Raw genomic sequence first — 23,881 nt, 5'->3', positions numbered from 1 at the left:
TGTGTGTGTGAGAGTGTGTTTCTACACTGTATGTATGTGTGTGTCTTTGTGAGTAACACCACAGATGGACAATTGTGGATGAGACAGGTGTGTGGACCAGGTGTACTGACTTGAGTATGTAGGAAATTGGTTTTACGGCTTAAAACAAACCCGTACACACACACACACACACATATACTGTACATACAAACACACAGACAACAGCCATAGTCTCGGAAGCTTCTGCTAACAGATCTAAAGTGCAAATGACTCCCATACAATCTGCCCTTAAACCTCATGAAGCCATTTACATGTGAACTACTTCATTTCCTCACAGTTTAATCACCTCATTTCACCCAGTTGGAAATCACCATGGAGATGAAATCCTTTGTTGGCATTGACGTTTTTTGTAATTGTGGACCCATTTTCATGATTTCCTCATATTTCTTATCGGCTTTTCCAATATATGATTTCACCTCTAGGGGGAGCCCTCTGTTTCTCTATTGGTTGGGGAACTAACTAATTGGTGTGGTTAATTGCACAATAACCACAGAATGCTGCCAGCAGAGTGTGTGAGTGTGAGTGTGTGTGTGTGTGTGTGTGTGTGTGTGTGTGTGCAACACTTGACTCAGTATGTGCTGAAGTGGACTGCTTCTGCTCCTTGGGACTTCAGGGATCACCCAGAGTATACCCAGGGTGGGCATGGTGGGGTGGCTGTGCTTTTAAGGAAGGCTGTGTGTGTACTGTCAGGAGCACAAGTTTGTTTGCTCTCAGTGTTACCAGTTTCTTCAGTGTTTTCATGGAGGTCTCTCTCTCCCTAGTGTTTGTTTAGTGGTGAGGCACACACACACACACACACACACACACACACACACACCACATGCTCCAGACAGTCATATATCTTACATGTCTTACATAGCTTACATAATGTATGTCTGTTGTTTGAAGTTCATAATATTGTTGATATTGTGTGTGCATGTACCTCTGTTATATTTCTGTTTGCGATTGTTGCGGTTGTGCACACATATTTGAGCATGTCCTTTTTTTCAACTTTAACTACATGTACATGTATTTGTATTAATGTGTTGCTGTGTGTGGGGTGTGTGTGTCTGTGTGTGTGTGTGTGGGTGCACATGTATGCATGTGTACAGGTGTCTTTAGTGTTGTTTTTTGTGCCCTTGCACAGTGCAGGCCTGAGTGATTGTTACTTCCATCATGTCTGTCTGGACTTTTCAGGTAGTCAGTTCCAGATTGTCGGAGAGTTGGCACTTTCTCCCTGCGCTTGGGAGTCTGTGTGCATCCATTAGTGTAAAATACCCTGAAATAGATGTTTAGGATATTACCAAAATAAAAACGATTGGAAGTATTCATGCACAATAAGGCAGATACCCACAGTATATGTATCTAGGTGCAGGTTTTTGCTTTTCTTCATTGGCTGTGTGATTTGATGATGGGCAGTTTGGTTTCTCGAAGCCTCTTCTTGTGGTCTGTCTTCTCAGGAACTGCTTTGTTGGCGGGACCACAGTGGCCAAAGGCCAGGGTGGTGCAGCTGTGGGAGTTTCCCTCTCCATATGGAGGAAAATCCTCTGTGCGCCTTTCTTCTTTGTCTACATTAAAGAAATAGGTCGAGACTTTTGAAAATGCACTTGTTGACTTTCTTGCTGATAGACTAAATAGGATATTTAGATAGTTTTGTATATTCATATACAGTATATGTATGGTTAATATGAATTTACAGCTAGACTTAGAGTTAGCTTAGTTTAGGACAAGGACTGAGAGCAGGGGGAAAGTACGGATTAAACACAATACAATACATAGCATGTTTATAACTGAACTTTAGAAGTGTTGGTAGGCTGATTATCTTGACTACCTACCTTTGGACAAAGCTAGGGTAGCTGTGTCCCTGTGTTTTGAGACTTTCTGCTAAGTTAAGCTAACTCTTGGCTGTACCTTAATATTTTCTGTACATACATGCTAGGGGTATCAAGAGCTATGCTGCCACATGTGCAATTCACCAGCATTTAGGTAATGCTTTAATTTTTACTTTTTGGCTAATGATGAACTCTGTAAAACTCAGAAAGCACTTTCTGGGTTCTACACGGCCAGATAAAGAGTAACATGGTGCTGCATTAAGAATAGTTTTGTTTCTTTGTTTTATTCAGTTCTTACTATTCTACTTAGCAAGCTGGCCAGCACAATGAGAGACAGCATTTGAGGGAATGTTTGCTGATCACGCTCTTTCCGCTGATGCCAATCCCTCACTTCAATTTTTGAATCAAATCTAAGAGCTAAATATTTTGATTTTACAAATTGATGTTGAGAGTCCGATTTTCTCTGGTGGCTATTTGCAGCTGAATTAAGGGAAAAATGTGCCTGCGGCCCTTTTTTAAATGACAGAGAGCTAAAAAAAAGACGCGTTATCAGTGAGCCACGTCTTTTTACAGGTCATCCTGCTCTGTTACTGCAGAACGCTCTACTTTGTTCTCTCTTTGTCCATCCTCTCAGTCTTACTTTTTGTCCCTTTTCTCTTCTCACCCCTTCCCTCCCTGCATGTTTTCTACTCCCTCAGTGAATGTCACTTTCCTCTTTCTCATTTTCTCTCCTCTGCTTGCCTTCTCTCTTTTTTCAAGTGTCTTCTCCCAACTTTTAACTGCATAACTCCCTCTCAGGCTCCACTTCGAGTGCCTCAGCTCTTCTCCCGTATGAGCCTCCAAACAGGCAAACAGTCATGCAGCTCTCCTATCACAATATAATGAGATTGGGAGCACCCAAATTGAAAGAAGCCATTTTCTACAGCTGTCAACTTATTATCGAGAGGGGACCGGCTTATTCTCCTCTGAAGGCAGAGGAGGAGAGAGGGATGGAGGTGATGGAGGGATGGAAGAGAACAGGTTTGAAGTGAAAGGAGTACTGAGTGAGGAGGGGAATGGGGGGGGGGGGGGGGCAGCAGTGAGCTGCTTAATATTTTGAATGGTGTCGTTTTTCCTCTTCTCTCTGGTATTTCAGTTTGGTTACTAGTAGAGCCCAACTCCAAATTTCCTCTTAATATTTACAAAAGCAATATGTAAGGCTTTCTGGACCTGTGTGTTTTTAATTTTAATTTTACATTTTTTTACATTGAGTACCTGTCAGTGTGTGTGATTGTTTAATCCCCTTTCTTATGAATATTTATATGCAATAAGTAGGTACGCCCAGTCAAATGCAGGTGCTGAGCTGCACAGAAACTCATTTTTTGACATGAGCATAGCATGCTTCACATATTGACACCTCGATCACATCCTTTAAATGTCACACATCCTGCAATGGCCCACAAGGTTGCAGAACTGGTTTTGGAGGTTTTGAAGATTCAGGTTTTGTCAGACCATCAGCAATGCTGGGAAGTTTAGTTTAAAAATGCAATACGTTACCAGGGGTGATTTTAGGATCAGACTTTTAGCGGGGCTCATCCCCTGATGAGAATGTGACATGGATACAGTGCCTTGCAAAAGTGTTACCCCCCCCCCCCCCAGCTAATGTCAGCTAACGGTTTTTTGACACTATTTACATTTTGATAGAAATAAACCTGGCACTTTTTAAGTCAAAGTAAACAACCAATTTGCCACAATGTTCAAACATTCTGCAATTTTGGTTGCTTACGTTTCAATTTGGATCCCAATCTTCCCGAAGAAAATTACCAATTTATTTATTTTCTCTAGGGACTACCAAGGTTAAACTTGATTTTTTGTCACAAACAGACGAGTTTGCAAACTCTCACTTGTAATGTATTTTGAATTTGAATTACTTTATCAACGTAATGCAAGTTATTACATTTAATCACTTTTTGATTACTTCTCTAAATTTCTAATTTATTTGTTTAAACTGTTAACCAAATTCAAATGTTTAGACCTGGAAACATTAACCTTACAGCAGTAATCAACACTGACTACTGTCAAACTCCTTTTAAAATCCTTCATCACATGAATTAAGATTATAAAAATGTTATTTTGACAAACAGCCACCACAAAGTCCGACTTCAGGTGCTGTTATTAATATGTGATCATTCTAAGGTCACAGATTTAAAATCCTAACAAAAACAACAACAAAAATAAATAAATAAATAATAAATAAATAAATATATTTATACATCTCACAGTATTATGCACCAAGCAGATATGGTTCTAAAATACTTCTTCAATGCAAATTAAGTGTGTCACATGGAAGATTGCTTGCTGTTACTGTGAGCTAACCTAACTTGAAGGTAACCTGAAGATGTCTCCTGACATTTTCAACATCTATAGCATTGATCGCTGCCAAACATTCTTACGTTTGAACTCTTCTCAGGTTTTTGTATGAAATGCTTTTTTATATTTCCCAACACTGGAACAGAATTTATCCGTAGCCATAGTGACAACTGTCAGTCAGCTTGTGAGGCCATTTAACTGTCAGGCGGGTGGTGCTGCAAATTCAAACAGGAAAACCATTTGAAAGCAATAGCATCAAGCTGCAATGGCCAAAGAAAACATTATGCACATGAAAACATGCTAAGCAACAAAATTAATATTCAACATAGAGCCTAGCTTTTTACAGAACATTATCAGATGTAAGTCCCAATGTAATCATGAACATTTTCATAGGTAACTTATAATTTATGTAATTTAACTACACCTTTTTTCCTAGTACCTGTAACGGATTACAGTTACCTTTATTTTGTAATTAAAGTGGCTATATGTAACTTTCTAGCGGCCGCTTTGGACAAAACCAGTGCTTTATTGCAAAATTATTAAATTGCAAAAAATTTACAAAAAGAGAATGCGTTACAAATGCATCATTGCATTAGAAGTGTTGCATTTGGTAACGTAGCCTGATTAGGATGTAGCATAACATTAGCTAAACCAGGTCTCACTGTCACTGTGCCACAATCCAAATCATTAAGAGATTATTGTAGCAACAAACCTAATAATAACTTATATTAATATAGTGCATTTCATGAAACCCACAGATGCTTTACACAAGTGCAGCGTGACAAAGGGAAAGAAACACGGACTGAAAGGAATAACACCTCCGTGGCATGCTAAATGGAAGGGGGGTGTAATTTTATGTTGGCTACTGATGTAAAACCACATAGCACAAGCTAAAGTTATTTTATGAATGAAATAAACATATTACATACCTGACGGTAATTTTGGGGACAGTCCTGTAATTGTCTCGTGACTCGAATTTCGCCCATTGTCTTTCATTTTCTCTTTTTGCTTTTAGTTGTTCTTCATTTAATTTTCTTATTTTCTGTGATGGCCCTGCCCTAGTATCAGCCATAACTACAGCAGAAAACTTCTAAAATAAAATTAGAATACAATTAGAAACCTATATAATAATAAAATCTACTGCTACCATTTACCAGTCTGGATACAATAACACAGGCTTTTCCGGTGTTACAATGAAAAATGTGAGCCGTCAGAATGTGTACTCTGTGGTACCGTCTACTTGCCATAAATCATTTTGTCACGTAATAAAAACTATATAAAAATAGAGTTCTTTTCTCTGTCAGTCTTGTTTCCTGTCACAGGTCATTTATGATCATCAGATTAAAAATTACAGTTTAAGAAACATTAAAAAGTTACATAAACTTACAGTGTAAAAACTACATGTCACTCTAAATTACATGTTACATGTTACTCTCCAACAATGTCAGCAGGGTCTGACGTCGGCAAAGTTGAATTAGTCCTTAATTCCTTTTCTTTATTTGAAAAAAAATAGTTTAATTAATTTTAAGGATATTAACCTTTCAGTCCAGTGATTTTGTTTGCTTTTGGTCTGTTACTTAGCAGATATCTCAAAAACTAAAAAACAAATTTCAGTCAAATTTGTTAAAAATGTAAAAATGTAAGCCTTGGGCCAATTAGGAACTGATTAGATGTGGGGCAGATAGCAGCCTGGTTAGGGCTGGTTAGGGCTAGTGTGCAATCATAAAAAAACTGTTTGCATATAAAAAAAAACTTCCCCATGTTTCGGGGAAATTGTATCCAACTCCTGGATTACTTGCATCATGACTTTAACATCAGTACAAGTTTGCAATTTTGAATGATTGCAAAACATTTAATTCAATCTTTACATTGTTTGGCACATAATGCATACAAATGTTTTGATGTGATTTTGAAATTGTAAACCATACACTTTCTTCTCTGTCATAGTTTGCTACATTCTTTTAGATATACCTTTTTTTTTTCAAAAGACTAACATTTCAGTGAAATTTGTAGTATTAACAACAACTTTAGGGTTTAATGTTTTTCGGCGTGTGGCCTTCATCAGGGGATAGGTGCAGCTTTTTTAACGGGGAACTCAAAGTGTGTTTATAGGGGTTCGAGATTGTAACAAGCATTTTGTGGCTCTAGAGGGATCTGTGTGAAGTCTGATAAACATCCTCAAGTGATTTAACGTGAGTCAGCATCGGTTGGGGCTGAAGACAACAAGCTGAAAATGAAAAGAATTTGGGGCGGGGGGGGGGGGGGGGGGGGGGGACAAGAAAGAAGTGAGCTTACCAGTTCTTTTTATATATCTATGACTGTGGCTAGCCGCTAGAGGATCAAGGCTATATTAGCTGCCTGGTATGCATGCTAGTTGCATTGTGGGTAATGTAGGCACCAAGTTTTGACAGGGAAGAACAATGTGTAGAATAAAAAGGACATTATCGCTGATTTTGTTGTTCGATTTTGACCTTTGTTTTTACTGTCCATCAAGAGTCTGACAAGCCTAAATTATCTGCACTGCACTGTTTTTGTCAGGTTGCTGTTTGCCAGCACTGCTTTTTGCTTTGTGCATGTGTAGCTGAATTTTTGTGTCCTGTATCTACCGTCTGTATAGCAAAGTGACCTTGTCTGCACTCAGCAGGAAGACACTAGAGAGGAGTGATTAGCAGGAGAGAGACACAGAGAAGAGAGAGAAGTGTGAAAGAAAGATGGGAATTAACAAAAAAAGAATTGTAGTTAGAGATGGGCGGTGTGACGGTAAACATGCAACAACGAAATAAAATCTGAAAAAAGGGAAAAAGACCCAGAGAGTGCAGGAAAGATTTTGTAAAAGACTGAGAAGTGGAGAGGGAGGGAATGTGGAGTGTAGGAGTGACTCACCACACATCTTTTGTCTTTTTTTCTTCCTCTTCTCCCTACAGGCAATCTGGAGGTGCAGTCATCAAGAACAGGTAAGATGGGGGATGAGGAATGGGAGGGAAGAGGCAGGGAGGGAGGACCAAAGAGAAGAATGTTACGCTGAATATTAATCAAACTCACACTTGTACAAGTGAGAAGATACAGTGCTTACATTGTCCTCACATTGAAAAATGTGTTACTGTACTGCATGTGTGTGACTGTGTGTGGTTTTTACAGTGTGTAGTTACAAGCTCATCTGCTGTGACCCAGGTTAATAGGACTGCACCTACACACACACACACACACACACACACACACACACACACACACACACAAACACACACACACACCATTCCATGAAACCAGTCCCTCTTTTGATTGAACACACACAAGACCATGCTGGGGATTTGGCATCCTTTTCCCTTACTAATGTTGGACTGTACTTCATCTTCGTCCTTTGACCCCCTGACACCCTCCTTCTTTCTATTCTCCCACCTCTTCCTCAACTCTCTGTTCTCTCTCAGTCTTGGTGAGGAGTTCTATAAGGAGGCCATTGAACACTGTCGCAGCTACAATGCCCGTCTGTGTGCCGAGCGCTCCATGCGTCTCCCCTTCCTTGACTCCCAAACCGGTGTGGCCCAGAGCAACTGCTACATCTGGATGGAGAAGAACCACCGTGGACCAGGTGTGTGTCTCTCTGTATGTGAGGTTTGTGTGTGTTGATACCTAGTCAGAATAAAGTGGCAAGCAGCTTGCTAAAGCTTTTTTTAAAGATAATTTCTGGGGCGCTTTTAGTTTATTTCCACAGGACAGATGAAGAGGGGTAATGACATGCAGCATATGGCCACAGGTCAGAGTTGAACCCACAGCCACTGCAACAAGGACTAAACCTCCATATATGTGCACCCCCTCCACCAACTGAACTAACCTGGCCACAGTATGCTAAAGCTTGACCAGCTCTTTAGAGCACTCTTCTGTGTCAGTGTGTGCATTGTTTACCACTTGTTGTGCCACACAAATGATTTTTTTCCCGTCATTTGTCCCGCAGCTTCCTTCCTTCCTCTGCCCTGCTTGTTTCTGTCTTATTTTCTTTCCACCACCCTCTCTCTCATTTCCTCTGCTTCTTTTCCAGGCCTGATACCTTTTACACCTAAACTTTTTTCATACTTTCCCCAATGGGTGTTTTCTCATCGCTTTCTCTTTCTCTGTAACATCAGTGTACTTTGGCAGTGAATCAGACACCCCTGTAGGCAATGATACGCCGCTGGCACCAACTATTCCAGGGAGAATGCACTTGGTGTGTGTGTGTGTTTTTGTGTTTGTGTATGTGTGTGTGTGTGTGTGTGTGTGTGTGTGTGTGTGTGTGTGTGTGTGTGTGTGTGTGTGTGTGTGTGTGTGTGTGTGTGTGTGTGTGTGTGTGTGTGTGTGTGTGTGTGCACTGAATGATGATTTCAGTTTGTGGGCTTTGCCTGGTGTCTGCGAGTACAATTCTTTTGTTTGCTTGTTAATTTTTGTCATAACTTGATTTGTATATAATAGTAAAGAATTAAATTGAAAGATGTTAACATTCTGTATGTGTTTAAAATGTAAGGTTCATTTCTATTCAGTTCATGGTTTAATGGCTGATTATTTTACACAACAAACATAAAGTAGTTTACATTTAAAGCACATATAAATAAATAATACAACATTTTTGGTTTGGAAACTTGTACGCCACAGCCATTTATATTCTTAGCCATGCTACTGTTTAGACTTAGATGGATTATGACAACATTTTGTTCAGACATTCGTGGTCCCCAGTGGATGAAATTCTGACTCTTCCTATGGCGCCACCTGCAGGTTGACATTAGTGGTTCAGAGTCAATCTATTGGATGAATTTCGATGAAATTGGTTGGTCATCAAATATTTGAAAATACCTGAAAAAATGAATGTCATTCCTATCATCTGTACAGTTAACATAAATGTAAATGTGCATTTAGCTCAAACTGCACTGCTGTGCCTACATGTAGACATATGTATCTATGTAGACATTAATTTATCCAATCCAGTTTTTGTTCATGTATGAACCATGGCATTGTGTCCTGTAACCGAGCTGTGTATTCTCTGTGTTTCAGGTCATGCTCCAGGTCAGTTGTACACATATCCTGCTCGCTGCTGGCGCAAGAAAAGACGGCTAAACATCCTGGAGGACCCACGGCTTGTACCAATTGAGTTTAAGATCGGTAAATAAGGAGCAATAACTTTTCCCATTTATGGAATTGTGAGAGCTGTGTATCAACTGCGTGCATATTGCTAAATTTTAAAGTGCTGTGTTTTCTGTATTTGCTTGCACAGCTCTTATTCTAATTCCCTGAAATTCAACAATTTGTGGCTATTGAAAATTAGGAATTTAAAACGAAGTTCTGTGAATTGAGAAACGTTTGGCTGCTTAGCGTGCTTTTGTAATACATGGCCCACTAGCGAGGTAGGGTTAAGATGAATCTTGCTCCTCTAAATTCTAGAGGTCAGAAAATATCGCACCTCCACTTTTTTCTACCTTAAAAATAACACTTAATGGCTAATGGCTGTGTGTCTTTTGTGAGCTTTGTATTAGTATCACAAAAAGTTTTATGTATATATTCATAGTTCTTAGTTAAACTCAAAATAAATTCAAATATGTTGCTCATTCACTGACATTATACAGCAAGTAGTTATGTGAAGAGAAAACATCTGTAGAAAACTTGTGGACACTTCCCACATGCAATCCACAATTGTGTGATATTTTAGACAAATTGCAGAAGACCACTTCAACGTTTGTACTGCTGAAGCTGAAGTCCTTGTGAAATCTCGTTTTTTCTGGGCACTACCAGCTCAACTGTGCATGTCAGCATGAATGTGAAATCTCTGCTGTTTTCTGATGGTAATTGTCTCATTCTCTAGACTACGAGGCTTCTCTAAAGAAGGAGGGGGGTATTCCAGATGGTCCTGTGTTGGAATCGCTGCTCGCTGGGGAAACCCTGGACAAGAAGGTAGAAACCAAGGAGGAAGAGCCAATGAGCGAGTGTCAGGTGAGACTCTTGTTTCTCTTTCTCTCTCTTCTGTACTTAGTTGTTCTCTTTGTCTTGTTCTATGTCATGCTGTCTGTCTCTTTTCATCTGTCTGTATTGCCCTCTGTGTTTGTGTTTCTTTGTCAGTCTCTGCCTTTGTCTCTCTTGGAGTGTGTGTTTTGGCGGTGACACAGGCTCCCGCGGCTCTGACAACTCCCTCCTGGCACAGAGTTTGTGTGTGTGTGTGCTTGTTATTGTGTAGGATTGCCCTGCAGTCATTCTGGGTGTTTTACCGGGATTCCGCTCACATGTCCTACAGGCCAATGTTATTTTGACAATTGACAATTATTTTGAGGGATGTTGATCCACCTCTTGCTCTTTGTCATCATCTACAGCATGTTTCACTCAGTATTGTAACTTCCAAGCAAAAACTTCATGCCTATCTTGGTGGAGTATTTCACCAGCTTGAGGCAGTTGCTCTCAAACTCAGATGAACAGCTAATCAATCAGCAGTTGAGTGAATGTCCCTCACAATGGCCCTAAAGAGGCCAAAGAGAAGTGTTTAGGGCCTATAATCCAGGATTTCCCCTGACTCCAGCCCAGATCGGGACTCACCAGGCCAGGCGTTACTTTATCATAGGTCCAGGTGCACACTTAACTCTTCCCTTACTGCTTATCTTTGTCAGATTTGTATGACTCACTGTTAGAGATCAGAATGTCATGTATTATGAGAAATGAAAGCGCCCATGTTTTGAATCTTGACCTATCAGGGACTAAGAATTAGGATATCTTTGCCTCTGCTGCGTGATTATTATTCTTAATCTACCCCTTGCGAATCCCCTAATATAAAGAAGCACAATAATAACTTGCAGGGTATACCCCTTTATTTGAGGAAGTCTTAAACTGAATCGTTCATTGCAATGAAATGTCGACACATTTGGTTATATGTAATGGTAGTGGTTCTGCTCAGTTGTTTCCTGCACTGGAATTATGTGAATAATCGCAAAACCAGCAGGATGATGTAGCAATTTCATGACCACCCATGGGTCCATACGGAGCAGGGCAAAAGTAGAGACTGAGATTGTTGAGGGGAAGAGGAAAGAAAAGAGAGTAAAAAGTAAGGAAAGGAAACTTACTAGCCTAACCTCCATCTCTGTTTCTCTCTCTGTCTCATCCGTAGAAGCTGCTGGTCGGGGATTTCCCTCATGAGCTGGAGGTGGACGAGATGGAGGAAGACGTACCAAAGCGCAAGAACCGTACCAAAGCACGGGTAAGACATCAATGACATTTCATGAATCATCTCTTTTTTCCCTGGTCATTTTGTACTGAACTAACAAGCCACAAAGTAAGTGTGTCAAAGTGAAAGGGAAGCAAGTCTACAAACTGTGAATTGGAAGCTTATTATCCTGCCTGTCAAACACAGAGCAATAAAAAGTTCTGATGATTCCACTATAGTATAAAATTACAGCCCATAAGTCATTCCTGCTGGTGTCAAATTAATAATACAAGTATTAAACTAAAGAGTTTACACCAATGAATACATAAAGAAATTTTAGCAGTCTAATTGCATCTACAGAAATGGCACTTCTTCTAATTCCCAGTCTGAGATTATTATAAATATCATTTATTGTATTTCATTTAGTTAGTTTGACTTATTCCTATCCTGAGTCTATAAAATGTCATCTAACATTACGGAGAATAAATGCAAATGGTTCCAGAGATTTAAATCATGCTGGGACAACCTTTTTTTTTTTACAACTTTGATTAGATCAGAGAGGTTTTTTTCCAGTCTTTTTGGGCGTCTTATGGGAAGATAATCAAGTGTTAACAATGTATTCTGAAAATCATCACATACACATGCTCACACAGACACCAGGGTTGCTAATTGGAGCAGTTGCTCCCCTGCTAGGTGTCATCAGCTCCCTCCCGCTGGAAGTGGAGCTTTACACTGAGAGCAGATGATTAGAATGCAAACATGTGAGTGTGTGTGTGTGTGTGTGTGTGTGTGTGTGTGTATATGTGTGTGTTTAGACAGTCTAAAACACAAGTGAGGAGTGTGCACTCTTTATTATGTACAGGATGTGTGAAAGTTCAAACTTTTTGTTTGCATCTTATGTAATATGTAGTTTTGCATGTGGCTGTCTGAGTTTTCACAAGTGTGTGTGTGTGTGTTTGTGTGTGTGTGCAAACGCGTGTTTGGACTCTGCAGGCCTACGGTGTCGGGGGCATGAGAAAGAGACAAGAGCCAGCTGCTATTGAAGACAGAGACAAGCCTTACGTCTGTGACAGTGAGCGTCAAACATTTTTGAAACCCTGTTTCTCCTTCCTCTTTTATCCTAAACTTACACATGAAGAAAACTAGTTTTATACACACATTGTATGTGTATGTGTGTGTGTGTGTGTGTGTGTGTGTGTGTGTGCGTGCGTGTGTGTGTGTGTGTGTGTGTGTTACAGTCTGTGGAAAGCGCTATAAGAACCGCCCGGGGCTGAGTTACCATTACACTCACACACACCTGGCAGATGAAGAAGGAGAAGAAGACTCGGAGCGACACACACTACCCTTCCAGCGCAAGAACAACCATAAGCGTGAGTCTGCTGCATGAATATTAACCGTATAAATGTTTAGTTGTCCATGATTCTGGTCAGTTCTGGTTTTAGAAGTTTCAGGGTAATTCAACAAATCTTAAAAAAAAATGATTGTCTTAGTTGTCCTCTTTCAGCATTATCGATAGTTACAGTGCTGACTGAGCCAAATCCAAAGTGTACACTTGTGTGGGTGAAGGATAAGATATATCCCAGTGGAGTACTGAGTTTGGCTGACTTCCTCAGCTCTCACTAATTTGCTTTTCAGACTGACGCAGTGATACAGGTTAAAACTGTGTTTGAGGTTCATCAAAATGGGTCGCCACGAATCATCCGACTTCTTGACACAACTCAACCTGGGTTAAACAAAAGTCTGAGTGAGTTTGTGTGAACAGGCTAAAAGTCTCTAAATGACTGTGTGAAAGTGGAGTAAACTTTATAGATAGTGGCATCGGGCAATTCTGGGTATTTCTATTGTTTTCCAGAAACGTGTGTATGCAGCTACAGTTGCAGATGGGCGCTTCTGTAGAAACAGTGACAACAAGGATTAACCTTACTATGAACGGGGACCAACAGCTCAAACATTCATTGAGTAGACCTGCATCATATGTGCGTCTCCGGCGTTGAAAGGGTTTTTACATTTTTGGAGGCTGATTGTCACACTTCTGCCTGTTGTTCCGTGTCAATAGCCAGAATATGTGACTCCAAGTGTATTTAAGGTTCCACAGGACACCTGGATATTTCCATGATTGCCCCGAGGCTAACTCAGCCCAAGGGTAATTTTGGTTGTCAGTCAGCGCCCTTCCCCACTAGACCATCACCAGGGCCAAGGGTAATTTTAGCTTCTTTTTTTTTTTTTTTTTTTTTTTTACAATGTAGCCTGTACAATGTAACAATGTACCTTTCACTGTCTGGGCCTCTGTAGCCCGTGGCAAAATTCACTGTCAGACCTCTAGTGTTAAAGGTCTGACAGTCAGTTAGAATGCAGAATCAGCCGCCCTCAAGCACAGAGAATCATGTAGATCTTAGCCTTGATGATAATGCATAGGAAAAAAATGAGATTACTATTCACATGCAGTAAGACAAGTGATGACAAGCATACTGAAGTACTCACTTCACATTACAGCAAAAATGTTCAGCATTTCTCTTACTCTGAAAATGTAAAGGTGAACACCATTCTGGTGTTTCTATCAGCCATGACTTAATATAACAGTTTAGATAGTTTCAACAGCTGCTTTGTTCAACAAACAGCTCTTCAATCAACACTCATCAGCTCTTAAGAAATTGTCAGTGAGCAAACACCAGTCAAACACTCTGGTAAATTACCATCACACCCTACATTATATTTGAACCACTATTTTACAGTTTGTACCTTTCAACGGGTATTGTTGACAGGTAGGTTTTAGGTATGCATTTTGATGCAAAAATGCCAGGACAAAGATAAAAACAAGTAATTTAAGCAACGCTAGCATATATTATATATTTAAATTGCAATATTGGTCTCATAGTTGGACTGAGATATCTTAAGAACTTTTGAATGGTTTACCGTAACCTGGGCACCTCCCTAGGGAGGTGTTCCAGGCATGTCCAGTTGGGAGGAGGCCTCAGGGAAGGTTGGGATTATATCTCCAACCTGGCCTGGAAACGCCTCAGGATCCCCCAGTCGGAGCTGGTGGAAAGGGAAGTTTGGGGTCCCTACTGGAGCTGCTGCACCGCCACCTGTTACCAGATAAGCAGATGAAGATGGATGGATGGACCATGACATTTTGTACAGTACTTTGTTTCATGACCAAATACAGACAAAACAAATGACATTCCACTCAGACTCAGCAGTACATTGTGTTTTGTGTTTAATTAGAAAATGTTAGCATGGTATATTATTTCAATGATCTCACACTCAACAGCTCTAAATAACTATCAGTGAAAAAACATTCACACTGGGAAATTACCAGACTCCACATTTATATTTCAGATGTATACATGTAAACATAAGACGATTTGTTCATTTCTAACAGGTGGGACGATTTTTTTTGTACATCCGTTACCAGCAAACGACCCCATTAACAACACTTGTCTTTCTATATTTTTAATACCCCCCCAGCTATATAGGTTAACTATCAGATATATTGCAATTACAAATCTATCTGCTACTTCAGCACCAGAGACAGTGCCATGGATTTATCAATACACAGCAGAGTTAGATTACTAATATTTCTGAGCCATGGAGGGCCCCCACACATGTTCTAACTTGCACCCTGTACTCTGTCTGCTACTAGGGAATGGAGCCAGGGAATGGCAAATTAACAAGGGGCATGCATTTTGTTCATTTTGCTAACAAGGGAAATTGCTCGCCCCCTCATCAGCCTTCAAATGAACACTTCCATACCTCATGGTTTACATACAGTGTCAACCTTCAATTCCAATGCCTGGTGTAGTGTGCCTTATATGAGGTAAAGCAGAAAGTAATGCTATGAAGGTTGTGGTGTAGCATTTTCGACTTTCATGAAAGAGTTCTAAGTTCTAAGAGTTAGTTTTTATTAGCTATAACTTTAACCATAACTGGTTGTTTTTGTTGCTTAACCTGAACAGTACAATAATGTACTTAATGAAAGTTTCAGGATTACATTTTTATAATAAAATATATGAGTAACATAATATATGAGTGTATTTGTTACTATTATAGTTTCAATTTGTGGTATTCTGAATGCCGTTAATTTCTTTAAAAATAGGTTGCTTATAAGGGTTGAACTACTTTATTACCGCAGCCAAGGAAGTTGTTTTTTTGGTTCGGTTGATTGTTGGCTTGTTTGTCAGCAGGATTATTAAAACTTCCTGGCCCGATTTTACAAGAACAACCCATTGCATTGTGGAGGGGATCTAAATCAAGGGGTGGCTACAGAAATTATTTTTCACTTCTGTTATCACTGCTAGATAGGGCATGGCTTTGGCGAAGATCTGTACTCTTCAAATGCCCTTCTAGTTTATATCTCTTTAATTTGCTCTAAAATTCATATGAAGCACGTACTTTCCATGAACATATTTAAAAAAAGTGAAACAACAATTTCTGCGTGCGCAGTGCACCTGCCACACATTAATGGCAGATGAGACCCACAGCCAGGACACTGTAAGAAATGTGTTTTTGGCATGGAAATAAAAGACCCAGAAAATTAAAATGACCCTTTTAGGCCTATATTAAGTCATCATTAGTGGAAAACGCTCCCAAATTTTCTTTTAACATAGTATGTTTGCATTGGTCATTGTCATTAAATGTAATCATCCAATAACAACATTCTCTGGCAATTAGGCCCCACAAGGTAAATGAAAGTGGTCTTGAATATGAAGAAAGAACACAATCTGCATGCTTAATTTTTTAAAGAAGTTACACATTTTTGTTGATTGATGAAGGCTTGATTCCATGTTGGTGCTCCAATAAGCCAGCATATTTCAACCATGTCTTGGCATCACATTGAATAGTTTAATGGAATGTGGCCACTAAATGTTAATTTCTTACACCTGCGTTGGACAAGTTGTCCATCATGAAAAATGTCTCATCTGGCTAAGGGACATTTACTCTCTCTGAATATTGGTTGCATCATTCCCTTTTGACTTATATTTAATAAGATGAACTTTAGGAAGTTGGAGTTAATGAGTTTTGGCAGGCTTCCTGAAGCTGTAAGTTTGAGCAGTAGAGCACGATTGTTCAAAATCAGATGTGCAGTAAAAAGTATTGAATGGCAGTGTGCTGCATACATAACAGTACTGTGGTTAGGCATCCCAAGATTGCATAAATGTATCAAGGGTACCGTAAGAGTGCCAAGGAACAACAAAAGCACATTTTTTGGTTTCTATGAACGGGTCATAAATCAGACCTCAAACTTCCCCTCCTGTCAGCTGCAGCATCCACACTAACCAAATTGCTAGTCTTTGTTTCTTGTGGCTATTTAGTTTCCCCCACAGGGCCAGTTTTCTATCAGTGTGCGTTTTTTGTTTGGTGTTATCTTCTGTCTGTGTCTTTTGTTCCTTTTTAAGCACTCATTTTAGGGACAATGATATGCATTTATCCTGCAGGAGATCGTGTTTTGGTCAGTAATCGTTAGTAAAATGGCTATAGTTATTCACACTAACAAAATAACAAGAGAAATAGCTGTGGACATTTGAAAAGAAAGCGTAGTGATTCCTCCACTTTCTTTGTTCCTCCTGGTCTTAAAACAAGCAATTTGCTTAGCATAAAACACAGATAAACACACAAAACATGTTGTACATATCCATATTATGTGTGCTGCACTACCATGTCCACACTAAAACTATACTGCTTCTAAGTTAATTGGCAGTGTGTGTTTTAAATTGGCCTGTCTGACAGAACAGACTGGCCCTGTATTTGTGTGTTTACTTGTGTGTGTGTGTGTTTGTGTGTGTGTATATGTGTGTGTATTTGTGTGTGGCCATGTTGCAGTCTTAGGTCTCTTCAGTGGAGGAGAGACAGCATTTGAATCGTTTAATATCCCCCATCACTCCCTCCTAAACAGTCAGTAATCACACGCAGACACACACACACACACACACACACACACACACACACACACACACACATACACACATACACACACACACACACACACACACACACACACACACACACACACATTCACACACACACATCCTCAGAAAATGCAATCTTCTCTGCTGAAATGAAAAAGGAAGCTTAGCCTTTTGGCTTGGTGTGTACATCATTTGCAAGGCTCTGTGAGTGTGTTCATATGTGTGAGTGTGCATGCATGTATTTGTGTGTGTGTGCTATGCCCAATTTGCTGAGTGTCATGGCAGAGACTGCACCACCCTCCACCCTTCGGTATAGTGCCACATATGTAATAATATTAACACAGCTCCCCCGAATTAGAACAACCCAGTATGCATAATTTATGGTGCATTCTGGCTCAAAAAGCCGTCTAGACGCCATAGTATGTATATTCATGCTACTTCTATGGCAAATGCGTGTGTGTGTCTTTTTCTGTATTTTCTGAATCTCATCCAGCTCCATCCTCTCTCCCTGTTTTTTCAATCAGTCTGATAAATTAGAGATTATTCCCTTTCTTTCTCCCCGTCCATCTTTCACCACTTTCTTCTTCTTTGGCATTTCATCCTCACTTAACCCCCCTCTCCGCTCCCATCCCTATCTGCTTCTCATTTTCTATTCTCTCCTGTTCTGCTTCATCCAGTATCCAGCTTTGGGCTTCCTTGAAATGTATTTCTTTGTTTTGTGTCTACACTCCCACTGATCATCACCACCAGAATATACCACCACCACTAAATCTCCCCATATGTCTGCATTGCACCTGATAGATTTACTGAAAATGAGCAGTCCCATTAAAATTCATGACTGTAGTATTTGTTTTTGTTTTTAGTCTTCTTCTACTTTTTTTCCTTCAAACAAAAGGTTGGAGGTGTGTTGGGGGCTCCTTTGGCATTGCTATGATTGTGGGAGGGGTGGGGTAACATGAAGAAGAAGATGAGGAGGAGGAGATGTGGATGAATAAGGGGGATGTTTACTTTAGAGGTCGGCCCTGCAGTGTCCACCTGAAAATTGGTTTTGTTGGTGGAGAAAAAGAGAGAGAGAGAGAGAGAGAAATTGAGAGAGAGAATGAGAGGTAAATGAGAAAGGGGTAGTGAAATGGAGCAAAATAACAGGAACAAGACAAATAAATTGCAAGAAGGACACAGACAGATAGCAACTGTGAATGAATGAGAGAGAGTGAGAGACACAGAGGAAAAGGGACAGAGAGAGATACAGAGGGGAAGGGAGGGGAGAGGGAGAGGGAGAGGGAGAGGGAGAGAGAAAGGAATAGTTGTCATTAAATCCCCCCTCTCAAATCAGAACTGAGATTCAGAAGCCACTTTATCTGGATGGACAGACGGTCCTACGGTGTTGAGCAGCAGGGACGCTTTAAGTGTGTGTGCTTGAATGTGTGTGCTTAAAAATGCACACAACACACACACACACAAACACACACACACACACACACACACACACAAAGACACATACACACACACACACACACACACACACATGCATGTGCATTTATTTAGCGGTGTGTGTCTGTTTGTGCTTCTGTGTGCCACTGAGCTGTGTGAAAGCGCAGTATGGGCAGTCATGCCCAACTTTGAGTGTGTGTGACATGTAATTGAGCCCTTTGAAGGTCAGCTTCCCTCTGTTCTTACTCACCATTGTTGGTTGTTGTGTATTTTTCCCTTTCCAGTTTTTTGGCCTTGTGTCTCAAAATGGCCTCACTGTCCTCCTCCCGCTGTCTGCAAACAGAGGAATGATGGACTAATTTTATTCAACTAACTAACTAACTAACTGATAAATATATAAAACGCGAGGAACCTTAAATTGCCACTCCCCACTCTGTGTGTATTGTCACACCATATGAGCACCACTGTTTTTTGTTGTTTTTTTTCTCTCTCTTTCTATATCTAATTGTCTTTCTCTTGATTTGAAGTGTGGTAAGATTCCAGCTCTTGTGTTTCTTGCTTTTGCTATTACATTGCCATTTATAGCCCTGTCACTGGGCAGATACCGTTGTGTTTCATTACTGGGACTAGTTTTTGTCAGTTCAATGGGTATTGAAAGCTGTTAAGTCTCTGCATCTAATGCTTCGCCACCAAAACAAACCACCAAATTCAGAGTTATACAAAAATTGATTTTGAAGAGCAGAGAATGACAAAGCTTGCCAAATTGCCTAATATGCCTTTGTTTACTGTCTTTTAAACTTCTTTCCAATAGGCTCCAGTGGTGTGTGCAAAAAGGTATATTGTATGTTAATGAGTATATGTTTGCCACCATTATATGTCTGTGTGTGCATGTGCACAGAAACAACAGAACAACTGGGTTTGTGTTTAACATTCAAAGAAAAATAACATAATGTTTTTTTTAAATTGTATTTTTCAGGCTTAATCTTTTAATTTACTGTCTTCCAGTGCAAACACAGATTGATTTTATGTTAATGTATTCAATATTTCTCCATGTTAAGACGGTACATGTGGAAACAGAGAACATGCAATGTTTTCCTGAAATCTTCTGAACTTTTCATGAATACCGGCATTCCTCCTCAGCTTTTGATTTGTTGATTCTTGCCGCTGCTGCACAGCACAGGAAGGAAGGGAGAAACGACTGTTGCCTAGCAATCTGGTTGCCATAGATACCACCAAGGCTCCCTCCTAAAGAGTACACTGTTATGTACATTGAAAAGAGAGAGAGAAGGTAGGGAAGGGAGGGAGGAGAGGTACGGAGACAATAGAAAAGGGGAGGAAAAGAGGAGACAGAAAGAGAGAAGAACAAAAGTAGTTGAAGTATAGGAGAGAGAGAGAGAGAGAGAGAGGGAGTGGTAGGCGCACAGAGTTCATTAAGAATAACATAAAGAATAGGAGGAGAGAGAGAAAGAAGACAAAGACAGAAGCAGACTGAAAAGCAGAGAGTTATGCAAAAAAACACCATCATGATTCATCATATAGATTCCCCCAGACAGTTGGAGTGGTGAAGGCAGGGTAATATCGAAGTCTGCTTCATTTGGTATTCTGTCTTAACATGTGGTGCTGTGGCTTGCCTTGCCGGCTGGTTGTTTTGTGCTGCTCAGTTGTCTAGGCCACATTTGGATAAGCTCCCACACCTACCCCCCTCCCACTCCAAATACAACCTCACCCACAAACCATCTCTGTCTGTCTGGTTGTTGTGTGTGACTGTGGCTGACTGTAACTGTTAATGTAAAAAAAAACAAAAAACAAAGAGGAGAAGAGAGAATAAAAATCAACATTGCAACAGCTCCATAGATGCCGTATTCATACATGATTTCATACACATGTGATTTGAAACAATACAATGGTGGTTCACCACCAAAACTGTTAGAATACACTGTCATTCACTGGTGTACAAAATGATCAATTTTGCAATTCTGGTTTTAAAATGCTAATTAGTAGTTAGCACAAGCAGCAACAGCCACCATTACTGAACACACAAAGGAAACTGCACTACCTACAGAAACGCAAACTTCCCATTTCAGTGCCAAAATGCCACAAATAATGGGAAGTAGCTTTCCACTTTAAATGTTTTTTAGTAAAATTTCTCATTTCTTGTTTTGTTTTAATCTAGCTGGTCATTTTTAAAACGTGTACAGGGCTGACACAGTATAGTGGACCATGTGAGGTTCACATGGTTCATTTCAAACCGGATTTCACAGTCACATTCCCAGTCGGTTCTCTCCCTGGAACAAAATAGGATACATTTTTTTGCATTTTAACTCTTCATCGACAGGGACACAAGCCTTCCCTGGCTAAGTGGCTCTTTTAAAGTGTATGCAGCAAATTTGAGTACATGTGCACAAAGTAGGCACACATATGTATAGACTGTGTGCATTTGTGTCTATGTGTGATTTCTTTAAATGCATGAGTAATGGGGTTGTTAGTGTGTTTGTGTGATGTATTGGCATGTGTGTCTATTTGCTAAATGTGCACATATCTGCAGACTGCAGAGCCTGACGCACTCTGTTTCTGTGTGGTTCTGTGTGTATGTGTGTGTGTGTGTGTGTTTCTGTTTCTGCGGGTCAGTGTAATTGCAAAGCAGCCATAGATCAAGTTTTATTATGCACCAAAACTGCTTCTGTCCTCTTTACTTTGCAATGTCATCCCTGCACACAAGCTCACATTGCGAACACACACACACACACACACACACACACACACACACACACACACACACACACACACACACAAACACACACACACACACACACAAATGCATGCATCCAGACCCACAAAGCGTTGAGAGTTACGCAACCTGCTGACTGGACATGAGTGAAAGTAGTACTTCTGGTGTGTGTGTGTGTGTGTATGTGTGTGTGTGTGTGTGTCTATACGTGTGAGAGGTGGGGTAGGTTTGGAGGGTGCAGGGATGGAAAAGGAGCAGAAATGGGGAAAACAAAGAAAAACAGAGCACAGCACCGGTGCAGGCATTAGTGTGACAACAGATGGATTGCAGGAAAGAGTTCCATTTCCTCTTTAAAAGTAAAGCAGAGTGAAGAAAAAACATAGATAGAGACCCAATAAGGAAAGGGAAGTCAAAAGATGAAGCACAATGAAGCGCAGAGAAGAGATCGAATCAGAGGCAGAAAGAGCTGCAGCAATAATGAGAACGCATGAAAGTGCAAAGAGAAAAAGGGTGGGAGAGAGAGAGAGGGAGAAAGGAAGCCACTGACTTTTCATCTGTGACTGACGGTTTCCATCTGACTGCATCTCTGCCTACTTGTCTACATTAGAAAAAACCTTGAATATGTCTTCTCGAGAATTGGGGCTATTGAGTCTGTGTGAATGGACACGTATGGGCTTTTTATATTTGTTTATCCTTTTGTTTCTTGTTAAATATGGGCGATTTCTGTGACTGTAATTATGTGTGAGCATGTGTGGGGCTGTGTGTGGCTGGACGAGGGTTACAGGGACTCATTTATCATGTTAAAGAGAGCAAGTGGGGGATGGGACAGAGACTGGACGGCAAAAGTTATTATGCAAAGGCTTGGTTGTAAATCTTTGAGTGTGTGTATGTGTGTGCACACGCTACTGTACATTTGTGGTTGTGGGTGTTTTCATCTGTGTGTGTATTTGTGTGTGTGTGTGTGTGTATTTTTGTGTGTGTGTGTGTGTGTGTGTGTGTGCGTGTGCGCTATACTCCTGAGAGGCTCTCCTCATTAAGCAGAGAAGCGACAGGAGTGCAGAGTGTGTGTTTTCACACACCGCTGCTCCGATACAACGGGAGCCACTTTTTTTTTTTCTCCCTTCCTTCTTCCCCTTTGTGCTTCTTCTTCCTCCTCCTCCTCCTCCTCTTCTTCTTTCCTCTCTTTTTCTCTTTCCTCCTTTGCCTCAATCATTCTTGAAATCCTTCCCTGCATCTTCTTCCTCCACCTATGCACCTCCTCCTCATCCTCAACCCCTTCTCCTGTCTGCTACTGCAGTACAAGAGTGTTTATTGCTTTCAGAGAACAGATACACTGTGAAAACACTCAACCGTCGCTTGTTAATCCCTATCTTAACCTCAGCCTTGACTGAATCAAGTATTTAGTGATGATGGTAGCCATGATAACTTGTGTTTCTTTGTTACAGTGATGGCTGAGTGTATATATGTGTGTATCTACACAACATAATGGAATATAACTGAAGAAATGTAGAAGATAGGGCAACAATAAATCACCTTAATCAATTCAAGCAAATCACATGCAATTGGTCCATATGCTTTACAGCAATATGCTATCAAATCAAGGAGCTGGCAGACAAAAGGTAAAACGTGAGGTGAAAGAAAAAGTGAGAAAAGTCAACAGGTATTATGTAGTCCTATTTGTAGTCCTATGTTTTTGGTGGCAAAGGTTATTCCTTTTGGATGGAGGCACTAAGTTGATGAGACTTCCACTGTGGCCGGCCAGAGGATGAGATTATCGACCAGCTAGAGTTGGGCTGTTGTATTGATTCCGGGTCAAAGTCTGGGAGGGAGACGGAGGGGAGAGAGGAAGAGGAGGTAGAGTGGTAGACAGAAAGGGAGATAATAGGGAGAAAATGGGGGACAATGCCAGGATGAGGATACAGACACCAGTTCACAACTTCTTATTTTCTTTGGTCCTGTACTTTCTTATAGTTTATCTGTTTTTGTCTTAGATTTCTTGCTCTTAGAGACATGTTTTTCTTATCAGATCTCCAATATTCACGTATTCTTCCAATAAAAATGACTCCTTCAAAGGATTATAGTAATGTCGCATATTTCCATTGCAGTCCATTCTCCTCGGCTCCCACCTATCTTTTTCTTCACTTCTGTTTTTACTTACACACTAAAAACCTGATTAACTTCATCTTGACTAGTTAAACGAAATCATAGTCAAGTTTTTTTTTTAAAGTTCTTGTTCAAATCCTTGAACATAAATCATGCATGAAACATGATAAATGAAAGTGAGAAATGTAAGAATGTAACATATAAGTAAGAAGAGAGACTTCCATTAAAAAACAGGGAAGAGAGCGAAACAACAACGCAAGGTGACGACGGCACAGCATGGAGGAGGAATGGAGAGAAAATGAGATCGGGAGAGAGAGAAATTATAAGCAGAGAAGGAGGAAGGATGGGGTAGGGTTAGATGTTGTGGGGG

The 23,881-nt window shown here is 40.3% G+C and overlaps 1 protein-coding gene across 2 annotated transcripts in view; it reads left to right on the top strand.

Annotated features, from left to right (window-relative positions):
- dpf1 (D4, zinc and double PHD fingers family 1) overlaps positions 1 to 23,881 on the top strand; it is a 42,279-nt gene that overhangs the window by 5,689 nt on the left and 12,709 nt on the right. Inside the window, exons 2-8 of one of the 2 annotated variants that reach the window (XM_034868144.1) lie at positions 7,124 to 7,153; positions 7,625 to 7,785; positions 9,216 to 9,227; positions 10,021 to 10,148; positions 11,308 to 11,397; positions 12,337 to 12,415; positions 12,582 to 12,713. In XM_034868144.1, the coding sequence (XP_034724035.1) occupies positions 7,124 to 7,153; positions 7,625 to 7,785; positions 9,216 to 9,227; positions 10,021 to 10,148; positions 11,308 to 11,397; positions 12,337 to 12,415; positions 12,582 to 12,713 (632 nt within the window). Of the gene's footprint in view, positions 1 to 7,123; positions 7,154 to 7,624; positions 7,786 to 9,215; positions 9,324 to 10,020; positions 10,149 to 11,307; positions 11,398 to 12,336; positions 12,416 to 12,581; positions 12,714 to 23,881 lie in introns of both variants that reach the window. The other variant, XM_034868143.1, reaches the window with a different exon arrangement.

This window comes from Etheostoma cragini, chromosome 3 (assembly GCF_013103735.1).
Source record: "Etheostoma cragini isolate CJK2018 chromosome 3, CSU_Ecrag_1.0, whole genome shotgun sequence".
NCBI lineage: Eukaryota > Metazoa > Chordata > Actinopteri > Perciformes > Percidae > Etheostoma > Etheostoma cragini.
The sequence above is the reverse complement of the archived record's forward strand: the minus strand, read 5'-3'. Positions and strand labels throughout refer to the sequence as shown.